This window comes from Pleurodeles waltl, chromosome 4_1, assembly GCF_031143425.1.
Source record: "Pleurodeles waltl isolate 20211129_DDA chromosome 4_1, aPleWal1.hap1.20221129, whole genome shotgun sequence".
NCBI classification, from domain to species: domain Eukaryota; kingdom Metazoa; phylum Chordata; class Amphibia; order Caudata; family Salamandridae; genus Pleurodeles; species Pleurodeles waltl.
In genome coordinates, this window is record NC_090442.1 from 135,361,490 (window position 1) to 135,387,365 (window position 25,876).

Genomic DNA, 25,876 nt, shown 5'->3' on the forward strand with positions numbered 1-25,876 from the left:
GCTCGACAGGCCTCACACGTCTCTTCTTTGTGCTCGGGTGACAGGCACAAGTTACAGACCAAATGTTGGTCTGTATAGGGATATTTACTGTGGCATTTAGGACAGAATCGGAACGGGGTCCGTTCCATCAGTCTCGATGTTGCACGCGGTCGGGCCGACCAGGCCCCGACGGGGCATCGAAATTACCCCGAAGGGCTACCGGAGCTCTTCTGGATTCGGTGTCGACTCTAATCTAACTCGATACCGAACAAAACAATACCGACGAATTTTCCGTTGATTCTGACTAACTTTCCGACCCGAAACACGGAGCGAAAAGGAACACGTCCGAACCCGATGGAGGAAAAAAAACAATCTAACATGGAGTCGACGCCCATGCGCGATGGAACCAAAGGAGGAGGAGTCCCTCGGTCTCGTGACTCGAAAAGACTTCTTCGAAGAAAAACAACTTGTAACACTCCGACCCAACACCAGACGGCAGACTATGCAAAGCATGTGTATCTGCAGCTACACATGCCACCGAACTAAATGTTACCCAACTGGAGGGATGGGATGACCAGTAACATGAAGTTTTCAACTACTACTTTTCAACATGGCTCGTTTTTTTTCTTCTGAATGGCTTACAAGATTAATCATCTAAGCATGTACTTATTCTGGGGTCTTGAAGAGTGTAGCAAGTGGACTGAAGTCCCATCCACATCACGTTCTTAAAAATTACACCTATATAAACAAATGCAAAGCTTTTACTGCACTAGGCAAAGAATCATTTTATTCTGCTTCACATTACAACATCTCCCTCTACCCCTTCTTTGTAATGCCCACCGTCTCACACTGATGAGGTAGGTTAGAGGGCAATACAGTATTCAATATCCACCAAATCATTAAAACAAAACTCCTATTTTACACAGAGTACTGAAATAATTTGCAACTTTGCTTACAAGTTGGTGCCCTGAGCTTTCTCCCCTATGCCTTATGAGAGGGGCAGCTGTGAATTAAACGCTCCATTGTTTGGAGCAGTAATCACCGGCTGGGGCTCACCTTTGGATCCCTGTTTCTGCAGCTCCCGGTCTTGGATAAATCCACCAAACATCTGCGTTTCCATGAAGACTTCTAGGAATCGACGAAGGCTCTTGGAAGAGACAGACTTGCGGAAAGCTTCCCGATGCAGAGTTTTCTCGTCCCGCTCCCCAGGGACCAGGAAGAGCGAATAGTGACCCACAACCTCCACGAAGAATCGCACAAAGGACTCCGAGACAATCTCATTCAGAGGGCTAGAGTCTGAGTGGGAAAATTATGTGAAAATTATTGAGAGAGCTGGGAAGGAAAAGAGGAAGGGTTATAATAAGCAGTCGTCTGTGGGAATAGAAGGAAGCTTCAAAAGGAAATAAATAAAAGCAGATAAAGAGAAAATATAGAAAGGTTCAGCATATCAATATGGACATACAACTAAGAGGACCTAGAAGGTTGACTTGCTGATATTAAGAGGTCACTTCTATAGGATTTATTCAGCAACACTGAAAGGTTATTGCTATAGGACTGCCCTAGAGATAATACATGGCAGTCTGCTATTTACTTAGTGAGAATGGGAGGATCCTCTCATTGACACTGGAAGGTGGTTGTAGGATTTAAAGTGAGGCTGCTCTAGGGACTATCCAGTAAGAGATGTATCACTGATCTGGAGTTTAGCCAGTGGCTCTTGTTCACGCCTCTGCGATCTATCCAATGACAGAGGGTGCCCGCTCTGTGATTTTGAAGTTACTCCCAGTGTCTGCTGCGCTGCGATTTACCATCCGACAATGAAACACTGGTCTAAAATTTGCTCAGTGACACTGGATAGCTGCACCAGGACACACTCATTTACACCGTGAGGCTGCTCTAGCGTTCGCTCTGACTCTGGGAAGCTGCTTTCAGACTCACTCATTGACTCGGGGAGGCTGCACCACGACTCATTGACTCGGGGAGGCTGCACCACGACTCAATGACTCGGGGAGGCTGCACCACGACTCAATGACTCGGGGAGGCTGCACCACGACTCAATGACTCGGGGAGGCTGCACCACGACTCAATGACTCGGGGAGGCTGCAACACGACTCAATGACTCGGGGAGGCTGCAACACGACTCAATGACTCGGGGAGGCTGCAACACGACTCAATGACTCGGGGAGGCTGCAACACGACTCAATGACTCGGGGAGGCTGCAACACGACTCAATGACTCGGGGAGGCTGCACCACGACTCAATGACTCGGGGAGGCTGCACCACGACTCAATGACTCGGGGAGGCTGCACCACGACTCAATGACTCGGGGAGGCTGCACCACGACTCAATGACTCGGGGAGGCTGCACCACGACTCAATGACTCGGGGAGGCTGCACCACGACTCAATGACTCGGGGAGGCTGCACCACGACTCAATGACTCGGGGAGGCTGCACCAAGACTCAATGACTCGGGGAGGCTGCACCAAGACTCAATGACTCGGGGAGGCTGCACCAAGACTCAATGACTCGGGGAGGCTACTATAAGACTCTATGCCACGGGGAGGCTACTATAAGACTCTATGCCACGCTGTTCCAAGGCTGGCTTAGGACTCACAGAAGTATACTGGGAGGCTGCACTAGGACACAATCAAAGACAGTGAGAAGCAGCACTAGGATGTGTGCAATGAGACTGAGGCTGCTCTACTGCTCACTGATCCTAGAAAGCTGCTGTCAGACTCAAGGGCACTGGAAGGCTGCAGTAGGACTCACTCAATGGCACTGGGAGGCTGATCTATGATTCACGCAAACCCTGGAAGGCTGCTCTCACACTCACTTAATGACACAGGGAGGCTGCTATATGGTTCACTCTGACACTGGGAGGCTGCTCTCCGACTCAGTGACACAAAAAGGCTGCACTAGGACTCATTCAATGACACTGGGAAGCTGGTGTAGGGTTAACTCTGATCCTGGAAGGCTTCTCTCAGACTCATTGAATGACACTGGGAAGATGCTGGCATTTCACACTTGACATTGACAGGTCATAGGACTGGTCAATGAAATTGGGAGGCTGCTGGCGCGGGTCAGACACTGACATCAGGAAGCTTATTCAGCAGTTTTCTTGTGACACTGCATGTTTACAGTTCTGGGATGAAGATGAAAAGGTATATACCTAGAATATCTCGGACACAGCACCGATGCTTGCCCTGGGTCCTGAGAGGCTAGTCTGTGATTTACACTGACTGGCTGCTTTGGGATTTACAACAGTGATTCTGGCAGGATTTACCTTGCCTGGCACTCAGAGGAGCCGGAATGCACTCGGTGAACAGCTCGTTCCTCTGCTCCAAGATTTGTTCCAGAGCTGCCTGCAGCTTCCGTGGAAGGATCGAGTCTTCATCATCCATCTGCAGCATCGGGAATAGGAGGAAACAAACTTTAGGAATGCTGCCCATTCCACCACTATCACACATGGGGGCAAGGTCTACCATTACAGCACATACATGATGAAACACAGGCATGTAGATATCAGTAACCGATGGACACTGTGGCACACAGACGTGATGCACATACATACAGAGACATATACTGTGACAGTGTCAGGCCATGAGATACACACTCAAGAGGAGACTCGTACATAAAGAAAGGGACATGAAAGAGGAAACACCCTCAGACTGAAAAACAAATACTCAGCAATACTGATTCAGGCTGATGAAGTCGTAGAGACTGGAGTCTTGTTTAAAGGTCACTCAAAAAGACATCAGTACAGATTGGGACACACAAGTGTAGGACCGTGAGCAAGAATGGCCGGTACTATGTGGTCTCAGTATATAGGTTTTCCATCTTTTTCACCTACTGGTTTCTTCCTCCAGGCAACACAGAGGTGCTTGTGAGCAACAGAGCTGCAGGCTCTGGCTGGCAAGGAGCAGTCCTAAGTTCCCACCTTCTGCTCTGAAAGCAATGAATAACTAGCATCCCTCTTCCACGGATGCAAGCTCGTTAACAATACGTGACTCTCGTTGAGTCGCCAGCTGCATTTGTTAGCCAAGTAAGGAGTTGTTTGAAATGCCTGGTTTTGGGCTGGAATACACATCCAGCTTGCTCAAACCAGTGTGTCTTACTTTGCACAGGAATAGCCCTAGTAAACAGTCGCAGAATCCCTTGAGGGCATGAAGGAGGCATCTGAAGGCACACAAACAGCGCCAGAGGGCTGATCTGAGTGTTTATAGGCCAGATGAAATTGGTGCAATCGTGAGGGCCAATGAAAGTATACTGAGTGTGTCTGAGGGAACACCATTAAGAGTACAACAGAGGTACTTACATATTAGATCTTGTTGTGGAGTCTCTGAAGACTAAATGGAGCTGCCTAAGGGGCAGTCTGACAGCTTGCTGAGGGTCTCTGAGGACCAGTTAGGGATTTCTAAGTGAGGCCTGGGGTGTCTTCAAGAAGAGTGGGGTTATCCAAAGGTTGCTGCTAGTCTTTGATGACCTTCTGGAAACATCTGCAAGCAGTATGTGCACTTCTGAAGGACATCTTGTCACTAATGACTACAAAGATGTGTTTGAATATGGGTTGAGGTTTGTCTGGACAACGGCCGATTCGAATATGCACCATTCAGATTGTGAATACTTCTGAGGGCCTGTTTTTGGATGTTATCTGATGATTTGCTAGGAGGTGTCTGACTTTTGATTGAGGGCTCACTGATATATCCGATGACTAAATGGGGATGTTGGAAGACTGGTTGAGTCTCCAAATCTCTGACAGCATTTTGAGGATTTCTAAGAGCTGGTCCAGAGTGTCTCAGGGTGGTCCAGGGGTGCTTGAGAGCTGTCTGTGTTGTATGTTGGGAGATGTTACATAACATGCATAAACACTGATGTAAAGGCACACACACATAAATACACATAAAAACAAACAGTCGAGACAGAAGGGCATGCACATGCATAAACAGACTGATACAGCAAAGTCAGGGGCAGAATAACACTCATTTTCACACACAGTGATCAGTGAAACTTCGTAACAACCAGATATTGAGAGAGAATCAGCAATAGAAGTCAAAATATCGAGGGATAGATAATGCCTCACTTTTGAGCAATCCAGACACTGCGACATACAGTAACAAAATGACCAGTAGTCGATTACTGAAGTGCCTACTGCAGATAAATTGATGGTGCTACACAAGGTGCAATACAATCAGACAGTGTGACACACACGCTGACACAAACACACAGTAACACACTGACATGTGAGACACAATAAGCAGTTTTTTACACAGTGACACACAATCGGGCACCGTTACAGTGCGACTCCATTTACACAGGTTCACAATTTGATGGTGCAACACATTATTGCAATAAGGCACTCAATGCACAATCAGACCCAACTTTGCACACACATATGTCACAACACCTGGTCAGCATTCTTACGCCAGTAAGATAATTCTACAAAAGGACACCTTTAGAAAAGAGCAAGACACAAAAAACCCTACACAGAGAGATGTGGCTCTTCACAGTGCTGTGTTCTCAAACCTCCAGTCTGATATGCCGGCATACAAAAGCCCACTTTTATGATGCCCAAAAGGACAGTTGCACATAGTGAGGTAGACATGTACAGGCGCCACACTCAGTGTTTGAGCCAACCCATCAGAGATGCCCAGATAGAGCTACATGGTGTTCACTCACCTGTCTTAGAAAGCGGTTATGAACAAGATCCACCACAAGAACCTGTTAAAGACAAACACTCGTGATTATACGGTATGATTAAACCACTGCCCTTGTGACAAAACAACTACCCCTCCACGCCACACCTTAATCTCTCAATAAGTGGCATGCACCACCCAGCACTCTTGGAAATTAGGTAAATGGCTTCAGTGATCTTATTCTAGATATGTATTACCTCCTGTGACCTCCATCTTCGTAGTTTCCCCAATTACGAAAATGCGATGACATCACTAGGTACAAATTTCCTTTCATTTAAATCCCAGACTCTCCTAAGGAACATACTAATTATTACAGCATGTGCAAGTTGAACTATAGGAGTATGATGTAACAGAATAGCAGAATCTGAGATCTGGGGCCGTCAGCTGTAATTTATATCAGTCTTGCTAGCCCGAGAACATTTTTCGATATTCCTCGGTAACACCTCAGATCACGGTCCTGCTCTCTAACGCCCAGAATATAACTGGTTTATTGCAACTACCTTTTTTGTTTACATTTATCTCTAGTACAGTTTTGCAAATTTCAATCTGCCAATTAAAAAAAGTGTTTTAATTTGTCCAAAGTTGTACAATTGAAACATTTTATCCGTCTTGGACAACATAGGCAGTAAAACAGTCATAGCTTGGCTTTAAAAGACTGTGGCGTTTTGCCCTGTTCATTTGTTTCTAGTCTGACTTAGAGTTTTCCCCACCAGTGGACTCACCAATCTGCAAGCCCAGAGGAGGCTAGGTAAGGGGGTGGGAGTCCAAGACCTAGGACAGAGGGCGGCTAATACAACCAAGCTGTGGGCAACTGGTAATTTGTGGCAGCTGATTTAATACACAAAGTACACTAGAAGGCGTTCAAATCCCTTGCAATTTCAGGTGAGTGGGATCTGGAGACCATCTACTGTTCATTAAAGGCAACGCAGAAGACAGCAGTTTCCCCCATGTTGGTGGTCTTCAAACTCAGTTGACTTGACAGACTTCCAGGTATTTTATTCCCTAGGTCCGGGCCCCGAAAGTGCTGTTGTCTGGTGGACTGGGGAGAATCACCATGCTTGCCCTCCAGAACCAGGTTTCTGCAAAACTGAAAACGACAATTCCCACTTGGATGAGGCCGTAGAGTTCAAACCTACGAACTGCCCTCTTTCTACCTGCTGGGTAGTCGGAGAAAGAAAGGGGAAAGCACTCCATATACAAATCTTCCTGACTGGAGGGGTACACATTTTGAAAGCAGTTAACACTTTAGTTGCTTTCAGCCAATACCCCAAAAGAAGAATAAACACTTGCCCTCTTAGTTAAGAATTTCTGGTCCCCCACAGGCACAGCCCAGTAGCACGGTCTACTCCAGGGTCCCACATTAAGGCCCTCATAGGTTGAGAGGCGGTGTATTCGTCGCAATGGAGTCACTTTGAGAGTGAGAAAAGCTCTAAAACAGTGAAATTACTGGGCTGTGTTTAGAGGCTGACCTACGGATGGGTCATGCGCAGAAAGTGGAAACGTTGGGCTCTGGAAACCATCAACAATGGAGGAATAAGAGGTTAACTGATTGCACTGATCCTTGAGAGATTATGTGTAGGAAGTTGGCTCTGTATGTGCTATTTCAAAGTAAGGAATAGCATGCACAGAGTCCAAGGGTTCCCCTTAGAGGTAAAATAGTGGTAAAAAGAGATAATACTAATGTTCTATTTTGTGGTAGTGTGGTCGAGCAGTAGGCTTATCCAAGGAGTAGTGTTAAGCATTTGTTGTACATACACATAGACAATAAATGAGGTACACACACTCAGAGACAAATCCAGCCAATAGGTTTTGTTATAGAAAAATATCTTTTCTTAGTTTATTTTAAGAACCACAGGTTCAAATTTAACATGTAATATCTTGTTTGAAAGGTATTGCAGGTAAGTACATTAGGAACTTTGAATCATTTCAATTGCATGTATACTTTTCAAGTTATTCACAAATAGCTACTTTAAAAGTGGACACAGTGCAATTTTCACAGTTCCTGGGGGAGGTAAGTTTTTGTTAGTTTTACCAGGTAAGTAAGACACTTACAGGGTTCAGTTCTTGGTCCAAGGTAGCCCACCGTTGGGGGTTCAGAGCAACCCCAAAGTTACCACACCAGCAGCTCAGGGCCGGTCAGGTGCAGAGTTCAAAGTGGTGCCCAAAACGCATAGGCTATAATGGAGAGAAGGGGGTGCCCCGGTTCCGGTCTGCTTGCAGGTAAGTACCCGCGTCTTCGGAGGGCAGACCAGGGGGGTTTTGTAGGGCACCGGGGGGGACACAAGTCCACACAGAAATTTCACCCTCAGCGGCGCGGGGGCGGCCGGGTGCAGTGTTAGAACAAGCGTCGGGTTCGCAATGGAAGTCAATGAGAGATCGAGGGATCTCTTCAGCGCTGCAGGCAGGCAAGGGGGGGGTTCCTCGGGGAAACCTCCACTTGGGCAAGGGAGAGGGACTCCTGGGGGTCACTTCTGCAGTGAAAGTCCGGTCCTTCAGGTCCTGGGGGCTGCGGGTGCAGGGTCTTTTCCAGGCGTCGGGACTTAGGTTTCAGAGAGTCGCGGTCAGGGGAAGCCTCGGGATTCCCTCTGCAGGCGGCGCTGTGGGGGCTCAGGGGGGACAGGTTTTGGTACTCACAGTCGTAGAGTAGTCCGGGGGTCCTCCCTGAGGTGTTGGTTCTCCACCAGCCGAGTCGGGGTCGCCGGGTGCAGTGTTGCAAGTCTCACGCTTCTTGCGGGGAGTTGCAGGGTTCTTTAAAGCTGCTTCTTGAAACAAAGTTGCAGTCTTTTTGGAGCAGGTCCGCTGTCCTCGGGAGTTTCTTGTCTTTTTCGAAGCAGGGCAGTCCTCAGAGGATTCAGAGGTCGCTGGTCCCTTTGGAAGGCGTCGCTGGAGCAGAGTTCTTTGGAAGGCAGGAGACAGGCCGGTGAGTTTCTGGAGCCAAGGCAGTTGTTGTCTTCTGGTCTTCCTCTGCAGGGGTTTTCAGCTAGGCAGTCCTTCTTCTTGTTGTTGCAGGAATCTAATTTTGTAGGGTTCAGGGTAGCCCTTAAATACTAAATTTAAGGGCGTGTTTAGGTCTGGGGGGTTAGTAGCCAATGGCTACTAGCCCTGAGGGTGGGTACACCCTCTTTGTGCCTCCTCCCAAGGGGAGGGGGTCACAATCCTAACCCTATTGGGGGAATCCTCCATCTGCAAGATGGAGGATTTCTAAAAGTTAGAGTCACCTCAGCTCAGGACACCTTAGGGGCTGTCCTGACTGGCCAGTGACTCCTCCTTGTTATTCTCATTATTTTCTCCGGCCTTGCCGCCAAAAGTGGGGGCCGGGGCCGGAGGGGGCGGGCAACTCCACTAGCTGGAGTGTCCTGCGGTGCTGTGACAAAGGGGTGAGCCTTTGAGGCTCACCGCCAGGTGTTACAGCTCCTGCCTGGGGGAGGTGTTAGCATCTCCACCCAGTGCAGGCTTTGTTACTGGCCTCAGAGTGACAAAGGCACTCTCCCCATGGGGCCAGCAACATGTCTCTAGTGTGGCAGGCTGCTGGAACTAGTCAGCCTACACAGATAGTCGGTTAAGTTTCAGGGGGCACCTCTAAGGTGCCCTCTGGGGTGTATTTTGCAATAAAATGTACACTGGCATCAGTGTGCATTTATTGTGCTGAGAAGTTTGATACCAAACTTCCCAGTTTTCAGTGTAGCCATTATGGTGCTGTGGAGTTCGTGTAAAACAGACTCCCAGACCATATACTCTTATGGCTACCCTGCACTTACAATGTCTAAGGTTTTGCTTAGACACTGTAGGGGTACAGTGCTCATGCACTGGTACCCTCACCTATGGTATAGTGCACCCTGCCTTAGGGCTGTAAGGCCTGCTAGAGGGGTGTCTTACCTATACTGCATAGGCAGTGAGAGGCTGGCATGGCACCCTGAGGGGAGTGCCATGTCGACTTACTCGTTTTGTCCTCACTAGCACACACAAGCTGGCAAGCAGTGTGTCTGTGCTGAGTGAGAGGTCTCCAGGGTGGCATAAGACATGCTGCAGCCCTTAGAGACCTTCCTTGGCATCAGGGCCCTTGGTACTAGAAGTACCAGTTACAAGGGACTTATCTGGATGCCAGGGTCTGCCAATTGTGGATACAAAAGTACAGGTTAGGGAAAGAACACTGGTGCTGGGGCCTGGTTAGCAGGCCTCAGCACACTTTCAATTGTAAACATAGCATCAGCAAAGGCAAAAAGTCAGGGGGCAACCATGCCAAGGAGGCATTTCCTTACATTATGTCATTGTCAACATATGCTCATCACGATGCTAATATTGCTACGCAACCATCTAACTGGGTTAAAATACAGATGTTGATGTAAATCTACCAACAATGTGAAAGTATCGTGTCAGGGCGTATTGGTGTAAAATAGAAAAACAATAAAAACATTAAGAAAAACAATACTGAAGATAACAATGGTGGAATTAGAATATTGGGAGCTTCATTGGAGAGCTCCGGGCTTTTACTGACTGGTCAACATTCCAATGTTCTTTGTTCACAGCAACAGCTGTGAACAAAGGCCTGACGGAGACCGAGGAGATTTTAATCCCCTCAGCTCCGTGAGGACTTTTATATTTATTAGAACATTCTGCCCTCTAGTGGCTACGACGGGCTCTAAGGCTATATTATACTATATCATGCTTCTGACAAGGACAGAGGAGTTAAGAGTGACCTCATTTGGCTACCGGAATCCCAAGTCACGAACAAGCTAGATTCAGGAAAGGGCAAATATACCCCGACAACACTCATCATACCAAAGGCAAAGGGCCAAGACACTCCAACCTCCAACATTCTGGTTCAACACACTGAGAAATGGAAGGCTTCCCCTACCTGGCACCAAAGTCTTGACCATCTATTGGCTGGGACCCAAGACTGCTGTCTGATAGGTTTGTCCACTAGGCTAGGAACTAACACAAGTTGTCACAGACCAACCTCCCCCTCCAGATCCTCAACTTACCTCTTCCACTGGCAGTTCCTTCAGGCGGGGGAGGGAGCTGGATAGGAGGCCGATAAGAAAAGGGGTGGGTGAGCAGACTATGTCAATCATGGAGGGTGGCAGCACCGGGATGTAAGTGTGCTGCCAGGCAAAGGGGTAGATGAGAGCCACCACGGCATGGCAGCACTTGGAGAGGGTGCTGAAAAACAACAGTGCAGAGTCTGGTCAGTACACATACACTATTAACCCATTCAGAATACAGACAAGGAAAAAACAGCATAGAATCAGGCCCAGGCAAAAGAGATACCATATAGGCAACATGGAGACGGGGCCACAGAAGACAACACACAGGCAGCAGGGGAAAATACTTTGAGACAAAAGAACACAAGCAGCATAGAGCCAGGTCGCGACGCAAGGAACATGAAGGCAGGCCTTCAGAGAATCAGATACAAACAACATGGACCCATGTCCTGAGAACAGAGGAGACAAGGCAGGAGGAAGTTAGACCTTGAGATGATAGGAGGCCAACCAGAAGACCAGACAGTAGGGAGCCCAATGTGAGATGAACAGCACATAGGCAGCGGGAAACCAGGTTCTGGGAAGGTACAGAAAGCAGGGCTCAAGAAACTCGGCAAATGAGCCTAAGATATGCAATGTGGTGTTATGCTGTGGGATGATGGACAGAACACAAACCGAGTAGTATCAGGCTTTGATCGTAGGCGACAGGAAACATCGAGCCAGGCCGGGGTAAGGAAGATAGACCAAACATGTAGTGATGTCAGGAATTGGAAACAGTTCCTGGCTCTTCTTGACCAAGGAAGCATGTAGTCAAGTAGCGGGATAACAGCAAGTACAAAGAAAGGACGGAGTTACGCTACTGGCAGGCACACGGGCATAGGCAAACTCCACTGCAACTACTAGGAGACGTCCTAAAATATATTTGGAAAACCCTACCAAGGTTAACTTCCAAATCAGAGGCATATCATAATAGAAGGAAAAAATGTACAATATATACATTTCAACCTACAAGCAACTGATCGCCTTTAGGTCTGCCCTAGTCTCACCACTTCATATAATCAAAAGGAATAATATATATATATATATATTTTTATCATTTTACTTACCCAGTAGACATCTGTTCGTGGCATGTAGTGCTGCAGATTTACATGCTTTGCGTAAGTCCCAATAGTCTCATGATAAACCTTACTGTGTAATGTTGATTTGACTGCATTTGTGGTATGAGGGTTTGGAAAGCTTGTATCCTTTGTGTATTTTCATAGGCTAAGGCTTTTTGTGTATTGAGAATAGCACCTAGGTAATGTTGATCCTGTGATGGTTGAAGATGATATTTTTGGTAACTGACATTGAACCCTAATGTATGTAGGGTTTGTATTGTGTATTGAGTGTGTTGTTGACATTGTATAATAGTGCTTGATTTTATTAGACAATTGTCTAGATCAGTGGTTCCCAACCTTTTGACTTCTGAGGGCCCCCACTTTATCATTGCTGGAACCCAGAGACCCCCACTGAATCATTATTGAAATCTGCGAACCCCCGGAGGGATCTGAGATCTAAGATTGGTCTGAGAGTACCATCTTTCTATGGTATGAGGAAGTATAATGAATACACTCCCGACCCTTGTTGGGATATAGATAACACCTCCATGGCACCTTTGAGTAGTAGTGATTGTACCTCCTGTTTTAATAAATTGAGATGTTTCATTCCGAGGGGGAATGTTTGGTGGAGTAGAGAGGAGTTCTAGGCAATAGCCATGTTGGATAATTGATAGAACCCATTGATCTGTAGTAATGTTGTGCCATTGTGGGTAAACAATTTTTCAGTCTTCCTTCAACAGGAGATGTATGCTCTGTGGGGATGTGTAAGAAGTCACTGTTTTGTTGAGATGGAAAAAACTCTTGGCACGGTTGATTTACCTTTGCCTCATTAATAATTTTCACTTTAAGAGCCTCTAAAGGAGCCTATGTTGTAGGAGTGTGGCCCTTGTTTTTGTTGGGATGTGAATGGTTCTGTGGTTGATGGTTTGAAACCACCCCTAAACTGTGGCCTATGAAAAGTTTCCAGAGTAGGTGTAGTGTATAACGTACCCATAGCTTTAGCTGTTAAAAGTCCTTTTTCAGCTTTTCTATTGTGGTATCAACTTCTGGCCCAAATAGATGTTGTTTATTAAAGTGCATATTCAATACTTCTTGTTGTATTTCTGACTTAAAACCTGAAGCCCTTAACCATGCGTGTCTTCTATTGATGATACTGGTGTTGATACTCCTTGCCGCTGTATCTGCTGCATCTACAGCTGATCTGAATTGGTTATTGGAAATAGCCTGCCCTTCCGCTACTATTTGTTGTGCCCTTTTTTGATGTTCTGGTGGAACGTAATGCAACAAGTCTTCCATTTGGTCCCAATGAGCCCTGTCGTATCTTGCTAAAAGTGCTTGAGGGTTGGGGGCGTGGCTTCGGGCGTCAAGATGGCGGTCGCACTCTGAGAGTGCTCTGGACCCCTCCGTCATCCGCACATAGTTAGCGCGGTCCAAGGGAGCTGAAAGACGCCGTTTCGGACACCCCTGTGACCCTGGGTCTCGCGGGTGTCGCGCACGGCATAAAAAACGGAGATCCTGCATTTTATGCCCGCGCGGAGATCAGGCCGATCCCGGGAAGGGAAAACAAGATGGCGACCGCGACGCGCCCGGCTGGGCCGAGGCCAGGCCGATAGCTGAGCTGATGGCGTGCGCAGCAGGCTGAAAGAACGGAGAGAGTCCCTGGGGGGGCCTGGACCGGGCCCCGGCGGCGGATCCCTGTGGCCGGGCGGCCGAGGAAGAAGGCACCAGGTGAGCGGCCACGCCCTGTGCACTGCCCTGCGGGTGCAGGCCGGGAGGCCTGGACCCCCCATCCATCCTGCCTGACCCGCGAGACGAAAGTGAAGCGGCCGGGCGAGGACGGGAAGATCGCCGCCGCTGCTTGTTCCCCCCGCGGCCCCCTCCTGGTACGTAATAGGGGCTGGGGCCGCGCGGGGGTCGGGACTCGACTGGAGGTCGGGCGGGTCCACCCGGGAGGACGAAGACACTACCCGGGGCCCAGGAGTGGAGGAGAAGGAAGGAGAGGGGGTCGACGAGTCGTGGACCCCCCCACTCCCCTGTCATTGCTACAGTGAGGGGGACAGGCAGTGGCCCACCTCCGCTCCCATTCAGATCGCCATCCAGAGGGGGTTTGCCAAGGCCCACACCAAGAGCTGGTAGCAGACCAGGATCTGAGAAGTGGAGACACACACACCCCAAAACAGTCTGAACTTTAAGGCCTCGAACTATAGACAATTGATCCTTGTCGAGCCAGATCTGAGAAGTAGAGGCCAGCGTGTGGCGAAACGCGGCCCTTTACGGAAACACCAGATCCTGGGTGTGGTGAGACTTGAGCCCGGATCTATAGTGAGTCCCTTTCGCCTAAGCAGAGGGTGAGAGGAGGGGAGCTACCGGATGGGAGCCAACGACCAGGTCTTTTTAACGGTACCGGCAAAAGATGTTCCACAGGGCCCAAGAGAGAGTAAATTAGTCCAGAAGACGCCCCTGAGACAGTGACACCCCACCGTCCCTGCGCGGAGCGGCACAGCGATACTTCCCTGGTCCAAGACACCGGAAAACAAATTGAAAACCTGGGCTTGAAAGCATAAATACGGAGAGTGTGACACACCCGGCCCCCACGATGGGAAAGGACAAGGCGAACAAACAGCCTCCACCCTCCCAACAAAAAATCGATCAGTTCACGACGACGACGGGCCAGCGGGGAGGGGGAGACACAGCCAGCGGGGGTCCGACCCTGGACGGAGTGAGCGCCATTCTCCAAGCTATTCAATCATCTCAGGTAGCCGTAGAAACTAAGATCGGAGAAGTACGAGTGGATATGGGCCTCATCAGACAAGACCTTAGAAATGCAGTAAACCGAATCACTGAGGTGGAATCCCGAGTTTCTCAGAATGATACTGATTTGTCTGACCTCAAAATCAAAGTGGCCCAACTGCAGACCCGAACCAACGAGCTTCACCGCCGTGCAGAGGATGCTGAAAACCGGGCAAGACGCAACAACTTACGCTTTATCGGCTTCCCCGAGGGTATAGAAGATGACAAGGCCTCCGAGTTCCTAGAGAGATGGATCAAAAAGTGGATGCCGGACCAATCCATCTCGCCCCTGTTCGCAGTTGAACGAGCCCACAGGGCACTCGCACCTCGCCCCCCTCCGGGCGGCCCGAAGCGCCCAATGATCGCACGATTTCTTAATTTTAAAGACAGAGACAACATCCTTAAAGAAGCGAGGAGGTTGGAAGATCTTCAATGGGAAAATCACAAAATCCTAATTTTTCCGGACTACACCAGAGAGGTCCAAACCCGCTGCAGGTCGTATGAGCAGGTTAAGCAAAAACTCAGGGCAATGCAACTTTCGTACATGCTCCTCTTCCCTGCACGCCTCAAAGTTCTCATGGCTGGGAAAGCATACTTCTTTGAGTCACCTGAGGAGGCGTGGGACTGGCTGACGGAGGAGGGCATCGGGGCCCGGAGGGGTCCCCCGGGGGCTGCCGGGAAAACCCCTTGTATTGTACCCCCCTCTTCAGAGGGGTCCCGGAGGAGCCGGCGACGCACCAGATCTCGGAGAGGTAGGCGGAAAGACCTGAACACTCCTGCGGACGGTGAGACGGCCCAAGACTCAGGCTCACAGACTGAGATCACAGCGGACGCTCTTCCGGGGCCTCAGACACCGGCCCTAGTGACAGAGGACGGTCGCCTAAGTCAATCTCCGGTGCTCGGCTGACAAGTCGTGTGCGGCCCCCTCGTTGGACGCGGGGAGAGACTGGCCACGCCTGATGTGCTCGGGCAGGCCCCGGTGGGACTGCCGTTGACGACACCGGAGACTTTCTAAAGTATGGTGTCGAATGCTCGTTTTGCGACCGCTAATTGCAATTGATCCGAAAGAAAGGAGGGGTCCACCACTCCACCCCAACGACAGCAATGCTGGCTGTCTGGTTTTGGTTGGGTTTTTGGGCGACAGATGCTTCCGGGGTGGGAGTATGGGGAGGGGGGAAGTTTCGGGGGGGGAGGGGCTTGACACCTTCCTACTTTCGCTCCACCGAGTGACCTCAGGACTTCCCCAAGGGACCACCCTACTGGGAGGCGACTTCAATGCGGTTCTTGACCCAACTCTGGACATATCTGGGGAAATCACCACCAATAGATCTAAGAGGGCTTCTGCCCTAAGCAATTGGGCGGAAAGCCTCGGCCTGTGCGAGGTGTGGCGCACCTGGCACCCCAGAGAGCGCCAGTACACGCACACGTCCGCGGCCCACCAGACGCAATCCAGAATAGACCTTGTGTTTATGCCCGCTCTGGACTTCTTAAACATCACGGGGGCAGAGACTCTCCCCCGAGGGGTCTCGGACCATGCCCCAATACGTATCCGACTAGGTGGAGTAGACCCCACCAAGCGGCCTATGTGGCGCCTGAACGCTTGGCACCTGCAGGATAAGGATTACACGCAGGAGCTCAGGAATCACCTCAGTCAATATTTTGAACTTAACGTAGGTTCGGTTCAATCCCCGGGAATAATATGGGCCGCTTGTAAGGCTACTCTTAGAGGGCACGCCAAACACATTCTTCGGTCCCGTGAGCGAGACCAGAACTCCCAGATCTCTGTAATGGAAACCGAGTCCCTAAGACTGGAACGCCAGCATGTAAACTCGGCTTCGGCCTCTACCATGAGGCGCCTGACTAGGGTGAGAGAGGATATCAAACATATGATGCTGGAGTCGGCCAAACACATGTGGAGAGCCTCAGCAGCCCGAATATATGGATGGGGGGATAAAAACGGGAAACTGCTGCACTGGCTAGCCACCCGCCCCATGGCCGACAGAATTATACCCGAGATCCTAGAGGACTCGGGCTCCCTTGTTAAAACATCTGCAGAAATTGCACATAGTTTCGCCTCTTACTATGCGCGTCTATATGCCAAGCACCCACGCCCCCCCCACTGAGAGAGAGACCCCACTACTAAACGATATTACCCTTCCGAGGGTGTCCCCAGAGGCGAGAAATAGATTGGAGGAGGCCATTACCCTTGCAGAGATTAGCAGTGCAATATCCAGCCTGGCAACGGGCAAAACCCCAGGCCCGGACGGCTTCCCAGCAGAACTATATAGTAAATGCAGTGACATCCTGGGTCCCCACCTACTTAACATGTACCACGAAGCTGAAAACCAAGGCCGCTTCCCCACTGAGATTGACCAAGCGACAATTGTGGTGATCCCCAAAACCCAGCCCCCTTCACGACACTGCTCAGCGTACCGGCCCATCTCGCTCCTAAATGTCGAAATTAAGGTACTCTCCTCGATCCTTGCCTCCAGACTAAAGGAGGTAATGCCCACTCTAGTTCACCCTGACCAATGTGGCTTCATGCCTACCCGTAGTACCAGGCACTGCATCAGGCGGTTACATCTGGCTTTGGCGCACCGCAAAACTCTGTCACACAAATACTTGGCACTACTTCTACTTGATTTTGAAAAGGCCTTTGATACGGTGGATTGGTCTTACCTCGAACAGGTCCTGCATAAAAATGGGCTCGGACCGAAATTCAGAGGATTAGTGAAACTCCTATACTCTAATCCGACAGCCCTAGTCCGGGTAACCGGAGTAGTCTCTGACCCGTTCCCCATTGGCCGTGGAACACGACAGGGATGCCCGCTATCCCCTCTACTTTTTGCGCTAGTAATAGAACCCTTGGCGATACTACTGAGAAGCGACCCACTGATTGAGGGCTGGCACTGGCCCATCGGTTCGGAAGACCGAGTGGCATTATACGCAGACGATGTTCTCCTGTATATCTCCAACCCACCCAAAAGCGGCCCACGCGTCCTAGAAATCCTGAGACTTTTCACAGAAGCCTCAGGACTGATCCTGAACCCAGCCAAGTCCCTGCTAGTCCCCCTACACCGCTCTCGTGACTGTATAGACTGGCAACGAAACATCCCAATTCGGAGAAACAGCTTCAAATACCTAGGAATACATGTTTCACTTCTCACCGAGTTAGCGTGGGAACTTAATATCACGCCACTAACAAAGAAGATCAAGCTCGACCTCCTGTGCTGGAAGGTGCTCCCCCTGAATCTACTTGGCAGAATAGCGCTGTACAAGATGATGATCCTCCCCAGGCTCCTATACCTCCTACAGAACTTCCCACTTCCCGTCCCCACGAAATGGTTCAGGGAGATGGATTCCTTAGCGCGCCAATTCATATGGGGCGGATCTCGCGCACGATTGTCGCTTAAAATATGTCAGAGGGACATATACGAGGGGGGCTTAGGCATGTCTAATATCCAATACTACTATCTAGCGATGCATACACTTGTAATAATGACTGGGTGGGAGGTGGTTGGTCAGACCCTGCATACAAACTAGAACTACAAACAATGGGCTACCCACAGATCTTCGGCGCCCTTTATGGGAATCCGATCCCTCGAGATACCCCAGATGTAACCAAAGTGGTACTACAGGGATGGCGGACAGCTCAGAAAGTGACGGGGTGGTGGGGACACCTTACCCAACAGACCCCGCTATGGCACGGGAGGCAGCTGGAACATGTGGCAGGCCTGGAGGGCCTTCAGACCTGGGACAACATAGGTATCTCCACTCTGGGTGATATCTGGGAAGGGTCACATATGCGGTCCTTTCAGGACCTCCAGAAACAATACGCATTGAACAAGACACAGTTCTACCGATATCTTCAGTTGCGTCATGCCCTACTAGTCCACGTACAGACTGGGGACACCATCCCCGAGCATAGCCCCATGGAAGCCAAGGCTCTGATGGGAAACCTGGGCAGAGGAGGGGTTTCCCAGATATACCGCACCCTAACTACCGTCGCGGCGGGCCCCCTGGGAGGACTTCGCAAGAGGTGGGAGGATTGGGTGGGTCCCATGGAGGACATGGATTGGACAGAAGCACTGATGGCCCCGCGCTCTCTTACAATGGCCACTCGCCTCCGATTAATACAAACCTACTTTCTGCATGCCGCATATCTCATGCCCGACAAACTACACAGAGCGGGCCTCCGCTCCTCGGCGGAATGCACACGTTGTGGGAGCCCCACAGCTGACTTCTTCCACATGGTATGGGCATGCCCGATAATAGCGGCCTACTGGGGTGCGGTTGTGCAGGAGTTTTCTGGGGTCTTACAGGAGGAAGTGGAGAGGTTGCCAGTGCCCCTCCTCCTGGGGGTTATGGGTGACATTGGGCTGCGAAGATCAGACCGGACCTTTTTAGGGGTGGCATGCCTGGTGGCCAAGAGGGATATAATGACAGAATGGAAGGCAAAGAATGCGCCGACACTGACTAAGTGGAGACGGGGGGTGGATTGGTGTGCGCAGCGTGAGAAACTTATATATGAGGCCAGAGGTTGCTTAAATAAGCATAACAAGATATGGGGGAGGTGGGAGGGCACGGCAGGCTTTTAGGTTTAAAGATTGTATATTATATGTATCAACAAGGTGTGGGGGGGGGGGACCTAGGATTCGACCACCATTGTTTAAATGCCCGTTGGCATCATGTTGAGTTGTATTTATTACTGTTTTCATGCAAAATCAATAAAAAAAAATTATTTATCAAAAAAAAAAAGTGCTTGAGGGTTAGCAGTTCTCCAATGGTTAGCAGCTTGAGTTGCTACTCTTTTACCCGCTGCATCAAATTTGCGAATTTCCTTGTCTGGAGGAGGACCATCCCCTGTAGATGTGCCATTGGCCCTTTTTCGTGCTGCACTGACCACTATAGAGTCAGGCAGTACTTGTGTTTTAATAAACACCGGATCCGAGGGTGCAGGTTTATACTTTTTTATCCACCCTGGGTGTAATGATTCTGGAATGTCCTCTGCATGTTTAAGTATGCCTGGGAGCACAGGGAGGCACTGATACTCCTTATGAGTAGAGGTTAAGGTTTCAAATAAAAAGTCATCCTCAATGGGATCAGAATGTAGTTGTACATTATGATAGGCAGCTGCTCTAGCTATAACCTGATTGTAAGCAGTGGTATCTTCAGGGGGAGATGGCCTTGCAGGGTATAAATCAGGACCATTGGGAGGAATATGATCTGTGTCATATATGTCCCATGGATCTATACCCTCTTGATTGTCGTATAAATCATCCCTATGTGGTGAAACGGGGACTGTGGAGAAAATTGTGTAGGTGAAGGTGGTGGTAGTGGAGTATCTTGTGGTGGAGAAGCAGAAAGTAAAGGAGAATATGGTGGTGAAGGCTGTTGTGGTGCCTTTGGTTTCTTCGTTTATTTAAATATTTTAGCAAGTGGAGGCCCAGCTTCTAAAGTTTCATGAAAAGTCAATTTTCTTTTGATTGTTGGAGGAGGAGAGGCTATGATCCTTCCTGTGTCCTTATGTATATGGATCTTTCACTGTTTAGCATCCATTATCTCCAATATGGGCCTTATTTCTGAAAACTCCTCAGTAACCGGAGCATATTTACCCCGACAGGTTTCAGCTCCAAAAGTTTGGATATCGAATGCTTGAGTCAGTCCGAGAATGTCGGCTCCGAAAGCGTTGTTACTTTTTTTTGGCTCTGAGGTGGAAGTCTCCGATTTTCGGCTCTGAACCGAAACAGGTGTGGCAAGCTGTTAGCTCGGTGCCGAATGTACTTTGGCCTTTTGTTTTGGTGACGAACCCAAGGGTTGGTCATCAGACTGTATTTTTCAGGTCCGACCATGGCTGGCAAGCAGTGAGGGACCCAAGACCAGCACAGAAGTCTTTTCAATTGTCTTTGGGTGATGGGAGGGGGCTGATGTACTCACATACTGCACCCGTGGGATGACTTGGCTGTCAACATCGGGATCTGCGATGGAAACAGTCTCATGGAGTTCCAATTCCTCTTGTGTGTGTTCATCCCGGAAGATGTCCGGCTGATGTTCTGATGACTTGGACGCCATTTTTATTCGACGCGCTCTTAGATCCCTAAGTCTTTTTTGGAACGAAACGACCGGCAAGTGTCACAGTTCTCCTCTCTGCGATCCGGGGAGACACACACACACACACAGTCAGCCCTCTTCATCCACTGGCTTGTACAACTGTCAGTCACTGAAGCAGATGTATGGGACCAGATTATCCATTCACCAACTGATGTGTTCCACACAATACCACAACAATAGGCTTCTGCGGTGTATGTCTGATGTAAAAGACACAGTACCAAATGGTCAACTAAACCTAGTTAAAATAAAGAAAGAAAAAGAGGTCAAAGACTAGTCCAGACCTTAGCACGAGTTGGCTAAATAATGCACAGCCTGTGAATCCAGAACATATTCACACTGCAAAAAACACACAGCTTTATGTGTGACTTGCAAGTTTCACCCATAGGACCTATTGTAACCCAGTTTCAATGCCAGCACATAATCCTTGTGTGTAAGGTCCATCACGGATAGCTTAGGCCAGGGAATGATTATCATTTACCGATCTAGCTTTGCATGTAGCGTAGTAATCTATGAATCGTCTTTAAAATCTTTCTTTTGTAGAGCATTTTATTATTCTGGCCTCCACATCACATATATTCTTTGGTCAGAGTAAATCTCTCTGTTGGGCAACACGTGAAATAACAGGTAGATAGATATACATTGGGGAGATGCTCGTGTAGGGGACAGTCCCTATACTGACACCCGTTCATTTGTAACGGAGATATTATATAAGGAGAAGGGACAGGAACAGTCATTATTGGGGCTCTATACCCAGCGCTAGTGAGATAGGGGCTAACTCAGTTATTATGCAGACTGTAGGGAGGAAGGCATGGAGAGGAAGGATTGCTTCATTAGCTGCAAAGAATCTGGTCTGGGAGTCCTCATGCACCACTCCATGACAACCCAACAGTCTATAATCCAGCAGTAGTAGCCACAGCCATGATGACTGTGTGTGGTTCCTTTCTCATCTTTCTATGAATATTATTTAGCATTCTCACTACAGACATTATTGCATAGAACAGTACAGCATGGGTGATGGGACAGACAATTGCTCGTGAGTGGATGGTTTTGTCAATCACAGTTCTCTGCTCTTAATTGGATGGCTATTGTCCCAGTTCTTGAATTTGTCCCATCCTGCTACATCTTACCTTTCCACTCTTAACTTGAAGGGTAGTATCCTTCCACAGATCAGGGGTCTACTTTCTTTTTTAAGATTGCTATGACTTAACCCTGTATGAGAGAGCACGTGGGAATCATTCCTCTCTTTTCACGCAGTGGTCACTGCTTGTGCTCTTTCCTTACTCTCGCGCACCCTCCCTTCTCTATGTGCTGGTGGCTCTGTTTTGCTAGCTCCTTATGACACCGAACACTGATGCGGCTCGGTCTCCGTGCTCTCCCTTAATCCATTCTCCACCCCTGGGAAACAACCCACTGCTTTGTCAATGCTGGATGTTTTTCAAACTGCACCAGCAAAGTTATCAGTACAGAAAATTATATTTTTTATCCTTTCAAGATGAAGACTGCCATAGTGTCTACATGCAACACTGCATTTGCCAAGGCTTGTTTTTAAAACGAGCTCAAATGCAGCTCATAAATCAGCAACAGGTGTTTTGCTGCAAGAGAAGAAGGGCAGTTATGAATCAAGTATCACATACCAAACCTGTCCCTCAGATTGAGTATGTAATGCTGGAAGACTTTTTAGGGTCGAGCGCGCAAGGGCTCTGGCCCCTGTTGTAGTCTCTCTGTGGGATTTTAACCACGCCCATCAGTGTGGTTAGTTCGTCGGCTTGCATTTTAAAATTTGCTTGATTTCATTAGTGAAAGGCATGCATACGTCATGCCTTTTCCGGTGCTTAGTCCTCCTCAAGAGCACCGGTAAACTACTGGAAACATACAAGGCTCCATGTTTTCCGCATGGCTTCTGGACTACTTTTTCTTTCCTATGCAGTGTGATCTCGCTTGGCAGTAGTCGAGAGTTGTGCACGACACTGACCTTGTTACGTAGATAATTGCATAACTGCCAATACATTTGACTGTGAGCTAATTTCTGTTTCCTTTTGTGTGCTTTAAATCGGCTTGTTTATGTAAAACTGTATTACTTTTCATTTTCAATTTATGTGGCAAGAAAAGTGCGGTTAGGACTTTACAACTCTAATAGCTCTACGTTGAACAAATGCGTGTTCCGTTGTATTGTAAATGCTTGTTATAAAAATGGAAACCCTAAAGACCACCAATGAAGGCAGAGAAAAGGGGGAGAAAGAAGGAATAAACCTGCAAAAAGAGGGGGAACCTATGGAAAAAGAGAACCTGCAGAGAGAAAGAGAGGAACCTAGGAACGGCTGAGAAAGAGAAACAGAAATGTCCAGGGAGTGAGTGTGAGGGAAACAGAAAAGTATGATTTATCCTGTAAATATTATGTGCAGAAGACGATCTGGAAAGTGTGTGTGGGGCGGGGGGGAAATGGGCGTATAGGGACAGAACGCCGGGGGGTATAAGGACAGAACACCTGGCAAGCGCAATCAAAAATTGGAAAATGAGAAGAAAAGATGGAAAGGGAAGGCGAAGAGGCGAGAGATGGAGAGTAAAGGGTGAGAGGGTAGGCCTGTATCAAGACAGAGGACTTGTAATGAGAGAAGGGAAACTGCTGAGAGACCTGAGAGAAAGTTAATGCAGAGAGAGCGAGACGGGGGATTGAGAAAGAAAGAGAACCTTGCAGTTATAGGAGGGACCATGCAGTGAGAGGGTCTTTTAACTGAGGAGAGATGCTGCAGTGTGAGAAAGGATGATGTAGTGAGATGCTGCAGTGTGAGAAAGGATGATGTAGTGAGATGCTGCAGTGTGAGAAAGGATGATGTAGTGAAAGATGCTGCAGTGTGAGAATGTAGTGAGATGCTACAGGGTGAGAATGGATGATGTGGTGAGAGATGCTACAGTGTGAGAATGGAAGATGTAGTGAGAGATGCTGCAGTGTGAGAAAGGATTATGTAGTGAGAGATGCTGCAGTGTGAGAATGGATGATGTAGTGAGAGATGCTGCAGTGTGAGAAAAGGTGATGTAGTGAGACAGGATACTGCCGCGAGAAGAAGTGACAGAAAGGACCCTGGGTGGAGCAGTGATAGGAGAGGTCCTGCAGTGTGAGGAGAGATGCAGCTGGGATCCTACAGTGACAGAGGTGGTTGTGCAGTGTTTAAGAGGAGGAGCGAGCAAGGCTACTTAATGAATCCTGCAGTGAGGGGAGCAGCCCTGCAGTTTGTGGAAGGGTCCGGCAGTGCTACCAGAGGCCCTGCAGTGGGAGAGGAGTCGTGCAGTGAGAACACAGAAGAGAATAGTCTTGCCAAGTCACTGTAGTGAGAAGGGGGGGGGGGTGTAGTGAGAAGGGGGGGTGTAGTGCTTGGAGAGAGCCTGCAGTGAGGAGATTGACCGAACCCTGCAGAGACCCATGCAGTGAGAAGGGGGGGGGGGGGAGGGCTTTAATGAGTAGAAGGGTCCTGCAGTGCTCGGGGAGACCCTGCAGGGAGAGAAAGAGCCGTGCAATGACAACACAGAAGAGAAGGGCCCTGCAGAGATTCTGCAGTGAGATGACGGGACTGAAGGGTTCTTGCAGAGACCCCCACAGTGAGGGGGGCTGTGGTCAGTAGAAGGGTCCTGCAGCGCTCGGAGAGACCTTGCAGTGAGATTGAGGGATTGAAGGGACCCTGGTGAGACGCTGCAGAGAGGGTGAGTCCTGCAGTCAGAAGACAGGAGAGAAGGGGCATGCGGAGACTGCAGTGCGAAGGGACCCTACAGTGAGATGACAGGACTGAAGGGACCCCGCTGAGCCTCTGCAGTGAGAGGAGCGGCCATGCAGTGAGAGGGGGAGCTGTGCAGTGAGGGGAGAGGCCATGCAGCGAGAAGGCAGAAGAGAAGGGACTTGCTGAGACTGCAGTGCAAACCTGCAGTGAGACGACAGGACTGAAGGGACCCCGCTGGGCCTCTGCAGTGAGAGGAGGAGAGGAGCGGCCATGCAGTGAGAGGAGGAGCTGTGCAGTGAGAGGAGCGGCCATTCAGTGACAGGGGGAGTTGTGCAGTGAGAAGACAGTAGACAAGAGACTTGCTGAGACTTCAGTGTGGAGGGGGCCTGCAGTGAGACGGCGGTATTGAAAGGGGGGCGGGGCTCCTGCAGTGAGAAGACAGGAGAGACCCTGCCGAGACGGCAGTGATGGGAGTGAGCCTGCAGTGGGTGGAGGGGGCCTGCAGTGAGGGGAGTGAGCCTGCAGTGGGTGGAGGGGGCCTGCATTGATGGGAGTGAGCCTGCAGTGATGGGAGTGAGCCTGCAGTGGGAGGAGTGAGCCTGCAGTGTGGGGAGGGGGCCTGCAGTGAGGGGAGTGAGCCTGCAGTGGGTGGAGGGGGCCTGCAGTGAGGGGAGTGAGCCTGCAGTGGGAGGAGGGGGCCTGCAGTGAGGGGAGTGAGCCTGCAGTGATGGGAGTGAGCCTGCAGTGGGAGGAGGGGGCCTGCAGTGAGGGGAGTGAGCCTGCAGTGATGGGAGTGAGCCTGCAGTGTGAGGAGGGGGCCTGCAATGAGGGGAGTGAGCCTGCAGTGTGAGGAGGGGGCCTGCAGTGAGGGGAGTGAGCCTGCAGTGGGTGGAGGGGGCCTGCAGTGAGGGGAGTGAGCCTGCAGTGGGAGGAGGGGGCCTGTAATGAGGGGAGTGAGCCTGCAGTGGGAGGAGGGGGCCTGCAATGAGGGGAGTGAGCCTGGAGTGGGAGGAGGGGGCCTGCAGTGAGGGGAGTGAGCCTGCAGTGGGTGGAGGTGCACTGCAGTGCTAGGAGACACTTCAGAGAGAGAGGGGCCTGCAGTGAGGCGGCGGTATAGAAGGGATCCTGCGGGGCCCCCGCAGTGAGAGGGGCGCGGCCGTGGGACAAAGGCTCCTGAGGGGACGAGGCCTGTCAGAAGCCGGGGCCCCGCGCTCCCTGGAGCGAGAGACTCTGCTCTCTGCGTGGTCTGCGCTGCACATGTTGGAATGTCTCTTGCAGGACGGTTCTTCACGGGGTGGGAGCTTTAGACGGTATTTTGGGGTGTTGCTTAGAGAGGACGGGGATCGTACTATCGAGCATGAATATTACAATAGTGCAAGCAAAGCATGAAAAGGGAAAAGTCAAACTCCGCCAGCTGAGAGGTCGGGGTCGGAGCCCTCTGATCTCATATGAGGTCATGCAATTGCCTTAAATGGGTGATTTTCACTGGTTGCCATAGTAACTAAAACTGCACCGGGATC

The 25,876-nt window shown here is 49.8% G+C and overlaps 1 protein-coding gene across 3 annotated transcripts in view; it reads right to left on the minus strand.

The window, feature by feature from the left end:
• The window catches only part of DENND2A (DENN domain containing 2A), a 253,271-nt gene that overhangs the window by 33,167 nt on the left and 194,228 nt on the right, over positions 1-25,876 (minus strand). For all 3 annotated transcript variants that reach the window (XM_069227903.1, XM_069227901.1, XM_069227902.1), the window contains 4 exons: positions 10,652-10,829; positions 5,653-5,694; positions 3,260-3,377; positions 1,036-1,275 (listed from right to left, as the gene is read on the minus strand). In XM_069227903.1, the coding sequence (XP_069084004.1) occupies positions 1,036-1,275; positions 3,260-3,377; positions 5,653-5,694; positions 10,652-10,829 (578 nt within the window). The remainder of the gene's footprint in view (positions 1-1,035; positions 1,276-3,259; positions 3,378-5,652; positions 5,695-10,651; positions 10,830-25,876) is intronic.